This window comes from Zeus faber (genome assembly GCF_960531495.2).
Source record: "Zeus faber genome assembly, chromosome: 2".
Classification (NCBI taxonomy): Eukaryota; Metazoa; Chordata; class Actinopteri; order Zeiformes; family Zeidae; genus Zeus; species Zeus faber.
In genome coordinates this window covers 24486509-24504008 of record NC_137189.1, presented here as the reverse complement: position 1 = coordinate 24504008, position 17500 = coordinate 24486509, and the positions used below count along the sequence as shown (strand labels likewise).

At 41.9% G+C, this 17500-nt stretch overlaps 1 protein-coding gene across 1 annotated transcript in view; it reads left to right on the top strand.

The window, feature by feature from the left end:
* Window positions 1-17500, top strand: part of dcbld1 (discoidin, CUB and LCCL domain containing 1) — an 18778-nt gene that overhangs the window by 788 nt on the left and 490 nt on the right. Inside the window, exons 2-15 of the mRNA XM_080024609.1 lie at window positions 3835-4053; window positions 6368-6511; window positions 6663-6714; window positions 7002-7074; window positions 7620-7753; window positions 8076-8116; window positions 8976-9218; window positions 9360-9481; window positions 9879-10026; window positions 10540-10614; window positions 12353-12437; window positions 12554-12603; window positions 15277-15396; window positions 15483-17500. The exon at window positions 15483-17500 is cut by the window's right edge and continues 490 nt beyond it. Coding sequence (XP_079880735.1) covers window positions 3835-4053; window positions 6368-6511; window positions 6663-6714; window positions 7002-7074; window positions 7620-7753; window positions 8076-8116; window positions 8976-9218; window positions 9360-9481; window positions 9879-10026; window positions 10540-10614; window positions 12353-12437; window positions 12554-12603; window positions 15277-15396; window positions 15483-16015 — 2039 coding nt within the window. The 3' untranslated portion in view covers window positions 16016-17500. The remainder of the gene's footprint in view (window positions 1-3834; window positions 4054-6367; window positions 6512-6662; window positions 6715-7001; window positions 7075-7619; window positions 7754-8075; window positions 8117-8975; window positions 9219-9359; window positions 9482-9878; window positions 10027-10539; window positions 10615-12352; window positions 12438-12553; window positions 12604-15276; window positions 15397-15482) is intronic.

Below are 17500 nucleotides of genomic sequence, written 5' to 3'. Positions count from 1 at the left end.
AGCCTATAGCAAGAAAAAATGTTTGTACAGCAATCCAAAATCGATCAAACAAAGCCCAGGTAAAAAGGACTTTCCACCCACAAAAACGACCCCAAATAGAATATCAATAGAAACTGAATGTATGTATAGCAGAAGTTACAGATCACTGATGTGGCTGAATCAATAAGACATGAGATGCTATTTACTCAGTTGTGTCCCCGTTGCAAGTTGCTCAGTGTCATTGTGAGATATGTCATTATTTTGATATTCTTTGGGAGCTGTGATGTTCAGGGTTGTCATTTTTTTTGCGGCTGCAATAAATAACTGAAGTAAATGAAGCAAAATAATATATCAATATCTTAAAGTCAATTTATAGCACCCGACCCCTGACTTTTGTCTATCTAAAGCATCGTGTGACATGTGACATACTGTGTTATGGGGCAATTTATTTTTCCAGTTGCACTAATAGTTGGACGTTTTTAGTTGGTCAGTATTTGCCTGGGCCAATTGTTACACAGTATACTGCTTCAAGTCGACTAGCAACTATATATTCGACCAAATAAATCCAGCATCACACTTCTTAGAGCAGAAGCTATATTCATTATATTACTTGTCGTACTCTGTTCACGAGCCGAGTATGTCCACATGCAGTGATTAATATTTTTTCTTTATATGTAGTGGCAGCAAAACAATCAACAACAATGGCAGCAGAATTGTCACTTATTAGAGATGTTCGGATACCTGATCTTGCGTATCGGCCGGTACGAGTACCGATCCGATACCAGTGCGCTGTTGAATGGCCTGGCTCAGGTTAAACCTTTGTAAAACATGAACAAATACATACAGAGAATGAATGCCATAGAACTTTCTTTCATTATCTAGTTTGACAGTCATAACTGAAAAAGAACAATAAATACATCTAGGAATAAATAACAATTCACTTAAAAAACTGTTAAAGTGGAGCCACAATTGAGTAAAATAAGACATGTAAATATTACAGTACTGTGTAAATGAGCTATCATTGTTACCTCTGGCACTGTTGTGACAGCGCAGTGTTTCGACAGTTTCGTGTTTCGTCTGCTTTACATGGCTGGTTTTCTGTTGTGAACTGTGTTGATTAAATGGAGGAGGCTCTGACTACGGCTCCGCTATTCTCGTTATTCAACATGACAATCCTCACATGATAAATTACGTGTTATTGGATGTATGTGTATAGACTTGCGCAATCGCCGATACCCGATCCAGCGTTTTAGGCTGTATTAGAGGCATTTCTGATACTGGTATCTGATATGGGAACAACAGTATATTTATGATACTCAAGGCAGATGATACTCACTAGGTTTATTTCCTGATACTGAGTGAAAGTCCTTTGCTGTGGTCTGAACAAGTTAAACAGCCGAGCAGAGATTAACAGTTGCAAGGTGTGAACTGCTTCAGTCAGGCCCGAACACAACAGTTGTTGGGTCTTAACTAGGTTTAACAAGTTTACAACAGGTGGAGGCCTGAAGTTTGTTTGCAAGCAATGCAGGAGACATGTCGCTGGGGGTTTGGAGATTCAGGCTTGTTCTGTCAGGAACTTTGGAATGCAGAATGTGAGCTCAGCTGCTCAGACGTGGCCTACAGAAATCTGCAAACACTGCTGACACAGACATAGACACATGTGATGGCGCGCACACAATGTCCATGCATTGGTCCCTCAGCTTGGCCGGAAGTCATTCAAGATGATGGAGGAGCTCTGTGACAACGTGTCAACACAACGGCCCCTGCTGGTTAATGCCTGCATGTATGCATTGAAAACTGAGAAATCTTAAAATATGTGTTGACGATGGGCTGTCAGAATCTCATTTTCAACAAGACAGGGTTGACATGACTAAATTAATGAGTTCACAGTACAGATGTTAGTATATACATTGCTCAAGACTTTTGGGAGGAGGATTTTGAATATGCAGAATAAATTGAATAATTATGTACAAGGTGTAACACCTTGCAACATGGCTGCATGATTAAGAGCAAAATCAGAACGTCATGATGTGTTTAAGAGTTTATTTTTCTATTCATAATGTGTGTGTGTGTGAAGTTCACCAACTGCATGTACAACTTACACATTAAACTTAATTTAAGGATCCTAGAATTACGTAAACAGATATTTAAAAAAAACCCAAAACGGACAGAAATAAGATACGCAAGGGAAAAAAATAAGTCTCTGAACTAGTATAACTACAATATAATTTTATATTGCATAATATAAAATATTAACTAACTAATTGTGGTTCTATAGTAATTACATTTAGTTAAGTTTGGGCAATATCGTTTTTCCTTCCCCATGCGAAGGATAGCCTTCGCATGGGGAGCCAAGGCTATCCTGTCTGGTCCGATCCCACAGAAGAGCTACTGTGGCACAAATTGCTGAAAAAGTTAATGCTGCTATGATAGGAAGGTGTCACACAGTGCATTGCAGCTTGCTGCATATGGGGCTATGTAGCCACAGACCGGTCAGAGTGCCCAAAAGAGGCGATTGGCACCTTTCCCGTTGCCAGGAGAAATGCTTTTTTTTTTCTGCCGTGTCATGTTTGACGTCACAAACATGTCGGTAAAGGGGCTTGTCATGGTTCCAGTGTGATTGGGGGGAAATCACAGTAGAGGAGACAGCAACTTAAACCATAACGTCAAACATAAAAAATAAAAAGAAATAAAAGTTGTTTGAGCAGTTCAAAAGAATGGGATCGTTCATGAACAACCCAACACTACAGTAGAAGCAGCATTGAGTATCCCCTTTGGCGGCGGGGAGTAGGGACCAGCTTGGGGTGATGCTGGAGTGACTCATAGCCCGGCAGGGAACGTGGGGCTGTCTGTGTCTACTGCAGGGTCATTTGACCCGAGACTGAGAACTGGGTTTTTTCCTTCCCATTGATGACAAATGCCCGTTACCGAGTGCTACCGGGTTTTTGGCGCAGTGGGAAAGGGGTATTACAGTACTTAAAGGATCTGCTTCTAACGTCTTGGTGCCAGATACCACAGGATACCTTCAGAGGTCTTGTGGAGTCCATGCCTTGACTGTTTTGGCGGCACAAGGGTGACCTACACAATATACGGTGCTTTCCCACATGCACTGCAAAAGTTATCCGGACATTACCCGGAGGAGCTGTATGTGTGAACGCAAATGTGCAAATCATTTGGACCGGACATTACCGAGACAATACCCAACCAGCACCCTAGTATAAAGTCTGCGTAATGTCCGTTTGAGTGGTATGTCTGAACAGAGCAGGTGATTGTCCGGAGCATTCAGAGCGAGCGAGTGGGCGTGTTGCGTGTTGATGGGATCTCTATCATGCGCCAGTTATTTACCTTCATGCTGATCGTCGTGCATGGAGCGTATCTGCTTCATACTCCTTTCTGCTTTCCTTTATATTCCTTTTCCACTCCCTTGTTTATCACGTCCAAATACATGGAGTATCAACGCCAAAAAAGATAATCGGTAGCCTCATCCGCAAACTTGGGTGTGGTTAATCTCCATGGCGCCATTGCGTCACATCCTGCCTCGCGCACACTCTACCCAGGCTCCGCCCCCCGTCGTAACCAAACATCATCATATGGGTTTACTTAGTTATTATTATGTTAACATTTGCATGTTTTGTCTTATTTGATCAACAAAGATGTTTTTTTTTTTTTGTTTTTTTTTATAATTCTCAATGACAATCAAGCCAGTAAGGGAGTTATGAATGGATTATTTCAGTAGAAACGTCCTATGACTAATTGTCGTATTGATCCCAATGAGGAAATGAACACACAATGGTGAAGGGATGAACATGAAATTAAATGGTAACTTACAACTCTTGTTGTTTCTCACCTTGATAGATGATGGTTGTGGCCATGCACTTCTGGGTCCTGAGAGTGGAGTCCTTTCCTCAAAAAACTACCCTGGTACCTACCCCAATAACACCTGGTGTGAGTGGCATATTCAGGTCTCTGCGGGAAGCCGGCTGTCACTGGTTTTTGGAGACTTGGATATTGAGGCACAAGACTGCCAATCGAACTATGTCAAGATCTTGAAGGGGGTTTATGGCAGAGAACAAGGTAAGAGATAACATTTTGGGTGATCAATACTATTGGTAATTATTGGTTTCTTGTTTAGACCTATATGAAGAAGAATCTTTAATTGTCACACAACTCATCACACTACAACACATACACACACACACACACACACACACACACACACACACGCTTTGGATGGTGGCCGGTGAAATGAGGCCTCTGCATTTGACCCATCCTGGCTTGTCCTTCCTCCGGGGGCAGCCAGGAGCAGTAGGCAGCATTCATTGACGCACCCGGGGACCTGGTACCAAGTGTCCATCGCTGGTCAGAAGATGATGTGTGCATGTTTTTGGTGGGGGTCCTTACTGATGGTAGGTGGAGGAAACCCCATGTGAACACAGGGAAAAAATGCAAACTCCACACAGAAAGGCTCCTATACGGGAGATAACCCGCCGGAGCAGCGCCCCGGGTGGGAATCGAACCCAAGACCTTCTTGCTGTGAGTCAGCAGTGCAATGCACTGCGCCAGAAGAAGGTCAATACCAATTTCATCCTTGTGTGTCTAGCACCGAGATGGCAACAGGCTCTATGATAACTGTGTTTGCTCAGTGCTAGGTTGCAGGGGGAATCAACTAGCCTGCCTCCTGTAAAATTAGGGAAAAACACCTTCCAACATCTCAAAAGCTGGAAAAGCAAGATGAGTATGAATAAAAATCTAAAAACTAGTTGTTTTTAAACCCAGCTACATTTGGAAAATCATGTTTCTTTCTTTCATTCATTCAATTTGGGACATTATTTAAATAAATTCTTACTTGCAACAAGAAATCCAAGCAAATGGAATCATGGCTGGATTTAAAGGGGCAAACATTTCAGCACCAGTGTTATCTGTGTGAAAAGCTTACCTGTTTCATCTTTCCTGTGTCAGTTTTGGTAAGTTAAAACTGAGGGGAATTGTCAAATGCGTAAACACTGGTTTGAGGCCACCGACAGTATTTTATTTTTTATTTTTCACTCATTGAATGTGTTTTTTTTGGGGGGATTTTTTTGCCCTTCCCTCTGCAAAACATTGTCATTGACTGTCGACACCATATGGCTTTGTTCCCAAGTTCTTGTTCTAGCTTTATTTGATAAAAAGTGACAATTATCCTAGGATACACAGCCAGTCCCGCTAAAATAAAACATTCTTCACATTCGTTCTGTCTTTTCGCTACTGAGCAACCACAACCCTCATTCAAAAGTGCAATGTTTTCTTTCGAACATCATAGAGTTGGTATCGAACTCCAGGGAGTGATAAGTTCCTAGTTATACTGTACATTATTATATTGAAATTATGATACAGAGCTTTGAATTCAAATTATTTGAAATGATTTAATCTGCTTTCAAAAGCGCATTTATTCCGCGCAAAATTGAATTATATCTACTTAAGAAGGAAAATGTAACGGAACAAATTATGAGAAATTATTATACTTCAAGTTGTTCCACTTGAATTCATTGTTTTGCACAATCGAATACAATCTATCATTCGTTCCCATTCAAACATTGTTGGAAATATTTGACCGTGTCAAACCTGGAACCCTGTGCTGTGTATCATATAGAACTTGTAATACTCGTAAATGTCCTCCATTGTTTTGGAAGGATGTAATGTGAAATACATGTCTCCTGTATCTTCTCTGGGTAGAGTGTAGTTCATAACTCTTTTCTAACTTTTAACTTCTTTCATGCCCCCCTCCAAGGAGAAGTAAAAGAAGAATATTTAAACTCCTGAACATTTTCAACGGTCTGGTTTGACAACGTGAAATACAGATGCACCGTGATCTTCAAATCAAACAAAGTCTGCGTCACATGAAGCCTTTCATATATAAACGGTTCAATTCAATTGTTGGTTTGAAAGAATCATAGTCAGAGTTATTGCACTTTGAAAGCTGTGTTGTGAAACTTGTAGACAATCCCGAATACACCTTTTGAAACAGAGGCTCTCAGTGCTGCCGTTGTCCATAAAGCTGCAACTCATTCAGGGTAAGCGAGCAGCCGCTCTCGCTTGTGGGTCGCGGACGTAGAGGAGAAAGTCTGTACCAATCAGGAAAACTGTTAAGTCTTGGAAAAATCGGTAGACTTGGCAACAGCTGCTTTCTCCGTCATTCAAGCAATGGAAGTGAAACGGCCATGCTTCGAACCTCGGGCGGTTCAAAGGGTCAAACTAGGAAAATTTGTTAATGGCGGCAAAAGAAAAACTGCGTTAAAAATGTATGGTGTTCTAATCTAGAAAAATACAGTATTGCTTTCCCATATCCCCAGTGCCATATGTCTCTGTCTATGCATAGTTAATGTAGGATGTTATGTCTTCTCTGTTGCAGTCTTTGGAGAGTTTTGCGGTAACCTCAAGTCGAATTCCAGACATCTCCACACAGACACCAATGAGCTCATAATCCAGTTCCGGAGTGGGCGACACATCTCAGGGCGGGGCTTTCTGCTCTCCTATTCTACAGCTGACCCCCAAGGTGGGAATGAAATTAAATTCTGACTTAATGTTTAGCCCAAATGGAGTGAAGGAAGTGGGGGATGGTGGTGGTTGTATCCTGTTATTGCTGCTGCTTGTCTGCTACATCTGGCATGCCTGCCTCAATCGACCTCTATTGTCTTTCCCTACAGATCAACTCACATGTCTTGACAAGGGCAGCTATTTCTCTGCAAAGAAATACAGGTGAGATGGAGCCTCAAGTTGGATTTAGTTTGAACATTTGAAACACCGCATACAGTATAAGAATATATGTGAGACAAGCTGCGCCTGCCTTTGGGTCGTGATTAACCCGAATTAAAGAGAGGCCACTCAGGAGCGCCAGTGAAATTGTCGTCGTCGTTGTTGTTGTTTGCTCCCAAGATGTGGGAACGCCCCCCGCATTATGCCTCCAACAGTACAGTCGCTTACGTGGCTACTTTGGGAAACCGGTATTGTTCTCTCAGTAGACTGGATTATTGTTGTGTTGTCAGGAAGTATTGTCCGGCAGGATGCAGAGATGTTGTAGGGGAGGTGTCTGGAGATGTTTCTCAAGGATACCGACATGTAAGTTATTCTGTTTTTTCCTTTACATCATCCATGCTTAACATTTTTAAATGTGCATCAACCATCATGTTTAATCTTTGACATTAAATGGCAGGCTATTCAATGTTGTTGTAATTTGTCTCCACAGAAAGATATAACTACCAGACATAATATGATAGTCACCTTCAATCCATGCTGCCTTGTACTTCATTAGAGAAAACTTAAGAAAACGTCCACCGCTTTGCCAAATATCTAGAGTGAAACGTTCCCACCAAGGCCTACCTCACAACAAAGATGTCAAACCAGTCATGTAATGTAGACCAATCAGGGTTTCACTATATATTTATAGAGAAGGATCAGTCCATTAAAACAAATCCAACACAATGGAAATCATCCATCGTAAGGTGGGTTGAGCTCACACTGTGTACACGTGATTATGTGTTTTGGGCTCGTCTCTCATGAGCGTATCTCACCTTAGATCGTACACATTTTGCATGGAGCCAGGATTATTATTGCACTTTTTTTCCGTTAAAATTTTCTCTCCCTCTCATCCTCTTTTTGTCAAGACGTCTGTATTGTGTAAGGCAGCGGTCCATGCTGGGGTAATCCAGGACGAGGCAGGAGGATGGGTTTCTGTGGAGATTCGCAAAGGTCTGGGCCACTACCCTGCCTCCACAGCTAATGGGATCCAGTCCAAAGAGTGAGTAATTTAAGCGGTATTGAGGGAGGGTAAATCTAGGGCTCGATGTCATAATGTGTCAAGTCCCCTGATATTTTGATTTCTAGATGTTTGTTTTTGAAAAGGCTATAACATCTCACTTATAATTAGTTTTAACACAAAGGCAGAGGGAGGGGACAAAGACAATGTGACGACGTGGAGTTTTTAGAGCATCCTTATGTTGGAGAACACCTGGCTTTCTCATTCTTCTCACCCCCCTTCCCTTTACATTCCTTTCATGAAAATTAATAAAGGAAAATGTCCTAAAAATATGCCATTCTCCTATTTTTTTTTTTTTTTTCAGTGGTTCCTTGTCCGACAGCCTGTTTACATTCACCTCCGCTGGTAAGCGCTTACAAATTAATATATTAATAATAAATTAAATTAATAATAAGATAATCCGCCAACAACTCCTGAGTCATTTAAAAGATTTGTTTGCTACAAACAAATCTTTCATGAGTCTTGCATCGCTACTGGCTATAGGCCATAATAATATGCACAGTTATACATGTTTCTGTTTTTAGTGGTTAGTAGCATTGTGTGCCATGGGATTATTTAATTGTAAAAAGTGTGCCATGGAAGAAAAAAGGTTGGGAAACACTGATCTCAAAGGTAACCTAAAAGTTGTCCAGAGGGTGTGAGAAAACACCAGGTTGTAATCGATGACGACACAGTGACATAACTTGTGTCTGTAACTTTTGCAGTCAAACCTTGTAATTTAAAATGATATCTTACTTTTGTACAGTCATGTAAATACAACTTCTGGCAACAATAATTATTTTGTTTTGAAAGCCAAGAAGGGTTTATGATCAAGGGTAAAATATATATAATGTTTGTTTTGTATATACAGAGCACCCATTTAAGGCAGATTAACCCTTCCTTAACTAAAGATTTCCCCCCCATTCTTCAATAAAAAGATGAAATTCTAAAAATGTGTACAATCGGCCTAAATGGTTTTGTGTCTGTGTGGTCTGTTTATCAGTACACATTCCCTTCTGCAGCTCACTTGTTCCCTCATTGTGAATCCCTTTAGAAAATACTCTATTTTACACCAGATGAATTAATTTCTATGCATTTTGGTATCGTATAGAATTGAAAGTTCTTCCATATATCTTACTTAAAGCTGTTGCAAGATAAGATTTTACATTTTTAACAGAAGGCTACCCCTCCCCCCCCCCCTTCCCCTCACCTGTCTCTCATCCAGCATGCAAAACCCCATTCATTTTGAGGCCTGCTAGTGTCAGCGCGAGCTCATGGTGGCAGCAACAGGAAATGACCTCGACACCGCTCACCAACAGCAACAGGTCAGACTCTGACACCTGGGCTTCAGAGGGAGCAGCTGAGACAGGCAACGAAAGGGGAGCTTCCAGTTCATTGTGGGTTCCAGAACAGAATGGCGCGCTGCAGTGGTTCCAGCTGGACTTGGGAGAAAAGAAGACAATCACCGGTATTATTAGACACGGGACATGCATAAGAGACACATGGATATTGGATATATCGTGCCAGCAGCCCCACTACTCAAGAATGCAACAGCAGGGCTCCTTTTAGACTTTTCAAAACACCAATGCAATCTCTGATCCTCCTCCAGGCGTCCTGACTGCAGGGTCCCCATGGCTTCAGATGGACTGCTATGTTAAAAGTTACAGAATAGAAATGAAGGAGAAGAGTAGCTGGAGAGCGTACACTCAAAATAACAGCGCAAGCTACAAGGTGAGTTATCAATGTATGTAGTCAAACTTTATATATATTCGATTTGTCAGACCAAGAAACACTTTTTCCAGCCTTCCACTGTGCAGTTTTGGACCGTGAAGCCTGTGTCCACCGTAGCCTCACTTTCATGTTCTTAGCCGAGAGGAGTGGAAACCGCCGTGGCGTTCGGCTGCTTGAGCCCATCCACAAGCTTCCACATGTTTGGAACCACTGTCCTGCTGGTTATCTGAGTTACATGTGATGACGTAGTGTCGGAGAAGCCGTCGTCGTTTTCACTCGCATGCTAAATCAGGCTGGACGATGCTACGAGCGTGGTGGGATGTAGTGCGCCATTCCGTACGCAGCCCTCATCTCCTCCGTGTCCGTCCTTCTCCTCTCTTCCTCTGACCCTGCCCAGGTGTTTGAAGGGAACAAGGACAGCCTCTACCTGACCAGGAACAATTTTCACCCTCCCATCATCGCCCGATTCATCCGATTCATTCCCCTCTCCTGGCATCGGCACATCGCTACCAGTGTGGATCTTCTGGGCTGTGTCTACGCAAGAGGTATTCTTATTCGAGTCCTACGCTTTCAAAGTTTTACTTTATGTCAAGACTCTGTGTATTTGGGGATTTGTTTTAAAAAGTCATCATTTGTTTATATTATTATGATTATTATTCTTATTATTATATTATTATGATTATTCTAATGATTATTCTGAAAGGCTCATTGTGAAATGAAAATGAACTAACTGCAGCTATTGTGAAAATGGCTATTATGAAATACAGTCTTTGAGTCTTTTGCTGTTTAGGACTTAATTTATAGTAATAATCTATGAATCTAGCCATAGGCAGCAATGCACAGGGTCCAGGTTAGTCGGTGTGACCTGTGTGATGAAACAATGTACAAGCCCCATTCGCAATGCTGAATAATTTATTAAGGTTACTGTCATAACTAAAACTACATTTCAAGATGACATGTAACCAAATGAATTGTCTGTAATGGAATACATACTTTTTTGTTTTCTGAAATTTTTCATGTCACCACCTGTTTTCCTGCTCTTTTACATTTACCCTCAGCAAATGAGTCATCTCAGCTGACGATGAAGACTCCACCCACTCGACCCAAGCCTCCAGTGGTGGACCAGGACAGAGGTCAGTCTCTGCCTGCAAACCTAGGTGTGGATGTGGGTGTGGGTGGGGGTGGGTGTGGGTGTGTGGGGTAGAGGCCGTATTACCGAAAAAAACCAAAATCATGACAGTTTCTTTTTTTTTTTTTACTTTATTATGTTTTGTTTTATAATTAACCATTATTGCGTGTTTAAGAGAAGAAGAATCACCATAATTGAAACAAATTCACAACAAAATAAGAACAACAGTTATGACATCGTAATGTAATTGTAAACAATATTTGATTTTAAATTTGATAACCAGAGTCAAAATGCCTCTGAGCAACAAGCTGAATTTTGGTGTTAATGATTTCTGATATTATCAGAAAGAAGTCAATACTTGAGACAGAATTGTGTCGAGGCAAAATGAGTATTTAACTGATCACCACGAGCATCAATGAGACGTGCTCAATGGCTACCCTCAATCCCTAATTACCAATACCATACAGTAGCTTGTGTCAGCTACTAAATCTGTACACTTTGACCTCCTCGTCTAAAACTGTTCCTTCTCCGACAGAGCCCCAGGTCAGATGTCAAAGTAGCGCACACACTTAGCTGTGGAATGTGGAAATGCGTCCAATATCTGCCAACAATATCCAGTCCCTCACTGTACCCTCTTTTCCAAAGTTGAAATTATGAACCTGTACTGCGGCCTTCTGTCCGTCCTGTACAAATCCGACTGTTCTGGGTTTTTTTTTTTTTTTTCCCGCTGGGGTAGTTCTCTTCATCTTACTCTAGTCAAATGAAAAAACACACTAAAATCTATTTTAATTTGCGCAAATGTTCAGTGAATCATGAAGGATCAAATAAAGTCAAGTCTCAATAAAATGTGACGTCACACCGCAGAGCAATTCATCTGATGAGTTATATGCTCAAATGGTGAAATACAGGGAATTTTGGTGACTGCTTTTTGTACTTCCTCCTTCCTTCCTGAGGAAGGAAGGAATTGATTGATTGAATGAATACTAATATATACATTCTTTATTGAAGTAAATGATTAATGATATTATGAAATAATAATTTTCAGAATGTCAATAATGTCACCTACCCACTAATGGGGCTAAAATTGACCTCCATGCATTTTTACCTGCACCATATCCTTTAAGTGTGTGTGTGTGTGTGTGTGTGTGTGTGTGTGTGTGTGTGTGTGTGTGTGTGTGTGTGTGTGTGTGTGTGTGTGTGTGTGTGTGTGTGTGTGTGTGTGTGTGTGTGTGTGTGTGTGTGTGTGTGTGTGTGTGTGTGAATGAATTGTCTTCAAAATATTAACCTCGCTCCAGTTTAACTTCTGCCAAGGATCCTTTGGGACCAGTACTAGTGTGTTTCAGTGAGACTGTCAGAGTCAATGCAATGAGTGGGTTTTTGAACCAATTATTACCTTTTATAATTGAAGTATGCATTTTTTTTTTGTATTGAAATGAGGGATCTGATGTTGATCCTTTCCAACATTCTTTCTATTTTATTTCTCGCAATGTATGGTTTAATTGTTGCTCCGGTTGTAGCCATCTTATAATAAACTGAAGATGGCTGAAACTGAGTAAGCGCTGTACTGCTGCATGTGTTTATGGAATCCCACTGAGTAGCCATCTGATCTGGGAGTTTTTTTTGTTGGGCATAAAAAGGAGCGTATGGGCGGATCTAATGTATCAGCCTGTTCTTTGGATCTTGCTTTGTTCCATAACGTCTAAACGGGGAGCCCATAGCTAAAATTCTCATTTGTCTCACAGTGAAGCTGGCTGTTATCATCGTCCCCACGGTCCTCTCCGTGGTGCTTGTGGTGATCGCTGTCTGTGTTTTAAAGGTTCTGTACAGGTGAGTACACAAACGCACAACTTCACAACTGTACTAACATTGCCAACGTCTATGTAAATAAGTGAGTGGTGGTGACATCCTGACCCTCTTAGCCCACTCAATTGCTCCTTTCCCAGGAGGCAGAGCAAACACCATTCTTGGGAGACATCTGAGGCAGTGAAAACAGGTTAGTAAAGAGCCAACTCAGGAAAACTGTGCCGAACACCATTATTGTAAGAAGTTTAGCTTGATTGACATTAAATGTTTAGGACGGCGGTGGCCTACACAAAGGTTTTATTTTTTATTTTTTAATCAAAATTGTATTTACATGTTTGTTGTTAGTAGTTTTTCTTTTGAACATATGCCCTATATAAGAGCATTTTAAGAAATGCTGAGCGGATCGTGCACTGCGGCCTACAGTCTATCCACCGCAATTATTATTATTTTTTTTAGGAAGAATTATTTTTTAAATACTTACATTTCCATCTTCTGTAGTTTCTTCCCGGACAGTTGGTATTAATTGCTCTTTCTCTTAAAAGATGTGTGCTGGTCTGTTAGCCAACAGAGCAGTTCCCAGCGATACTTGTTATTCTCCAGTTGTTAGGTGGAGTTGCTCAGATAGAGGGCAGTTCCAATTCTAATGAAGCCCCACTTGATGTAGGAAGGGGCTGCAAGCGAGAATGCCTTGTTTCACAACATGTTTTCTGAAATAGACAGCTCACAAAAAAACAGTTTGGGTTGTCTTTTTTCACACTTTGTGTGTTAGTAGGCCCATCCGGGACCCAAATGTTAAAGAAAATTGAAACGTTTTAACGATGGGGAATCATGATTCACTCTGGCAAAAGACTCTTTCGTTTGCATGCGCATCAGCCCGCAAGAATTTCGTTCACAACTCGGAGCTCTCTAAAAAGAGTGAAACTTTTCATTAACGCAGAAAATGACACAAAGTGTTTAGTTCCCCGTGACTGTGCGCGAACCTTCTCGGAAATCGAAACCACTGATTTAAACAACATGGCAGCGCCAGCAAAAGTCCAAAGCAAGGCGAGAATACAAAGAAGAACATCAAACATTTCTAACAGAATGGAAGGTTTTCGATTTACCAATTTAGTAATGGGAAAACATTCTGTTCAATATGCCAGACCTCATCGCATTTTAAGGCAGCACTTGACCTCACTCCCTGCTGATGTGGAAGTTACTGAACTTCGCAAACACAAGCTGAATACTATGAAACATCAGACCTAAAACCAATTGCAGTCGTTCTGAAAATCTGCCCAGCACTCTGCGACTGTAACACTTGCATCATACCGAGTCGCATGGAATACAACATACATCGAATTTGTGAAACAGTGCCTCAGTGATGTCGTTTGTATTGTTACTCCTGACAATGACAATTTGAAAAGAATGGGTTCAGACCTCCAACCGTCTCGACACACAGTTGAACACAGAATATCATAAATAACGCAGTTGAAACACAATTGTATTCTGATCTGACAAAATGTCTGAACTGGAGGTTCAGGACAAGCCTCAGTTAGCCATATTTGTTCGCAGTGTGTGTTGTGATGTTGTGCAATAAAGGAAGAACTACTTGACATTGTCCCGTTAAGAGACGCAGCCGTGGCATTGATTTGAAAGCGACTTTGAGTGTTGTTGCCCAAACTCGCAGCAATAGCCACGCACGGCGCGCCAGCTATGGTCGCTTCCATGAGCGGCCTTGTAGGACTGTGTAAAGCTGACAACAGGATTCCAGAATTTTGGACTTTTCACTCCGTCATCCATCGGGAGCACTTGGTGTCTAAAAAGCTGGACTTAACCCCCGTAATGACAATGGAAATTGTGAATTTGCAATCAGATAGGAAATGTTCCATGACATAATTTGTTAACATTTACGGCAATACCCACAACTGTATCATTGGGAAAAGTATGCAAAGGAAGCCGTGTGGGGCCGTTGTTGGACCACCTGATCAGGTGGTGATTGTTATTGTGAGGCATTTTGAGGATCAGATACATTTTTTTTGTTTTAAATAAACAGTTTAAAAACCCAAGAATTATTATGTCATGATAATCACAACAAGCTGTGTATTCCAGTGTTTTCCTCCCTGGTGCGGTTTTTGTTTGGGCAGGTGTGAACGCAGTAAAGACCAAAACGACCGGTCCCAGTCTATTTGGGAGTGGTGGTCTCTGGCCGCTTCCAAGCAAACACTAGTGCGGTTCGATTACGGATTCGACTGCAGGAAGGGAACCGCCACCACGCCAAGACATCAATTCCACGGGAAATATTGCATGACACAGTCGGGTTTTAAAGGCCCCGGGATAATTCTCTCCTCACTCCACAACAACATGCTTGATCTCAAACGAAAGCTTATCACTCCCAATTTTCAAAAGGTACCAAACTCATGACAATCCGAACATCGTAACACCCACTAACCCAAGAGAAATGTAGCGGTCCAACTTCATGTTTTATATTCAGGTTTGACAAAAGTTTTTTTTTTTTTTCTTCTGTTATTTCATCAAAGACCCATGCAAATTTACGGTCCAAAACAGCTGATTTTCGTTACTTAGCCTTCTGCTGTCAATTCCTGACCATGGCCGCAACTCTCCATTGTTCATGTGTTTCAGGGGATGGGTTATAGTTATGTCCAAATCGTATATGTTTAAGGGCGTAGGGTTTTAGTTGTATACAAATCCTTTTTTTGCAGAACTCCTTGCCTTTGTCCCCCTCTAATGACTGTATTGAATTACTGGCATCAATACAGATTAGACCAACTGATTTTACTGACTGAAACCTTTCAAATGAAGGGCCATGTGTCCATGTCGCCCCAGGCGTTGTATTGATTGACTTTCTTTTTCCGTGTCTCACAAGGGTTTTGGCAACAGATTAGGCAGCCGTTTGCGCGACACCCTTCCACCGAGTTCACGATCAGCTACAGCTCTGATAAAGAGCCAGTCCAAAAGCTGGACTTGGTGACCAGCACTACGGCCGGTAAGGATGACGCCATGCACACACAGAATAGGCTAATCCCTCCAAACGTTGTTGTCTCAAAAGCCATTGTTTTGACTTTCTCACAGAGTACGAGCAGCCTTTAATGGGAATGGGAACCGTATCCAGGAAGGGCTCAACGTTCCGCCCGTCCGAAACGAGCGACAAGGAGGGTACCAATGACCCGGTGACACACTACGACTACCTCCAAACAGCCAACCAATACGCACTCCCCCTGACCAACCAGGGGCCGGAGTATGCTACGCCAATCGTAGAACGTCATGCCTTTCAAACAGAGAATTTCACATTGGACCCGGGAAACTATAGTACACCTGTGACCGGGCAGAACAAAAGCCCCATATTTCGGGCCTCAGAGAACGCGTATAGGAAAGCAGGGCTCGCAGCGTCTGCGGGTTACCGCACCCCCCAGGTGAAACGGACAGACACCGTGGGAAGGAACTATGAGGGGGTGTACGACTGCCCCAAGGTACCCCAGGTTCACAACCGGACCCAGAGCCTGGACACCGGGATCTCAGACTACCAGCATCCGCAGGTCCAGTGTCCGAGAGACTTCATCCAGAAAAACCTCCTCTCAGGGCCTGATTCTGTAGTTACATCCTGAAGGCAGCAGAGCTGTGTGGCTCAACCTCGCTCCAGTTTAACTTTTGCCAAGGATCCTTTGGGACCAGTTCAATTAGACTGTAATGGATATTTGGTTCAGACTTTTTTTGAAGAATGTCTTTATAGTGTGTAAGTGTAGTTCTAATTAACTAAACTAATATTTCATGAGAATATCAATAATGACCTGGAGTAAGTTATAAGGGGATTTAAAGGCCATTAATATTTTTTTATAAAAATCTCTTTCCAATGATGTATGGTCTGTGGTGTGTGCTGGGTATTGTTTAAAAATTACGATACCAGTACCAAAATCGATACCCTTAATGTAATAACAATACCAATAGAGTACTTCATTCAGTACCATTTTTTTTCCTACTATACCTATCATGTGAATGGAAGCATTCAGTTGTGAAAAATACCACCACTCCTCTCCATCCAAATGATTTTTACACAAATACATTTTGAAAGTGCCAGCACAAGAGGAATGATTACAGCCAGGAAAACCTCTCGCTGTTCATATGGACACCTGCCTGTTGTTTTCAGACAGACTTGAAAATGTGTGAAGCTATCCTTTAACAGACTGTTGTAGCTGCTGCTGCGGTAGTGAGCCGATCACACGTTGTCTTAAATCAAAAAACATACAAATAGTCTTTTCTTGTAGATCTGGTTACAAAAAGCGTCAAATACAGGTATCATTTGACTGGAGAAGTGTCGGTACTACATGGTTTTGGGTTATTTCGGTCGATATCTTAAAGGTATTGAGTACCAATACCCAGCCTTGGTATGTGTAGTGCAAGTTTTATCATTTGATTGAAAGGACTGTGCTGTAATGTGGTCATGGCCGAATCAAATCAGAAATCCAAAGACTGTACACGCAGATCAGCCACAACATAAAAACCACTGACAAGTGAAGTGAATAACACTGATCATCTCGTTCCAATGGCACCTGTCAAGGGATGGGATATTTTAGGCAGCAAGTGAACAGTCAGTTCTTGAAGTTGATGTGTTGGTACCAAAATTGGTCCAAGGAAGGACAACCGGTGAACCGGCGACCGATCCCACAGAAGAGCTTCTAGTATTCCCTGATGACTGGCCTCTTAACGCAGGATAATGCACCCTGCCACACTGCAAAAAAATGTTCAGGAATGGTTTGAGGAACCTCCAAATTCCAATCCGAAGGAGCATCTGTGGGATGTACTGGAACAACAAGCCTGATCCACGGAGGCTCCGCCTCACAACTTCCAGGACTTAAAGGATCTGCTGCTAACGTCTTGGTGCCAGATACCACAGGACACCTTCAGAGGTCTTGTGGAGTCCATGCCTCCATGGTCAGAACTGTTTTGGCGTCTCAAGGGGGAGCTACACAATGTAAAGCAGGTGATTTTAATGTTGTGGCTGATCGGTGTACATCTCTTGAATACGCAGCCTCTCTCAACATGTCTGACAAGTACTTGTTGGTGGATGTGGTTACTGGTTACTCTCCTGTGGG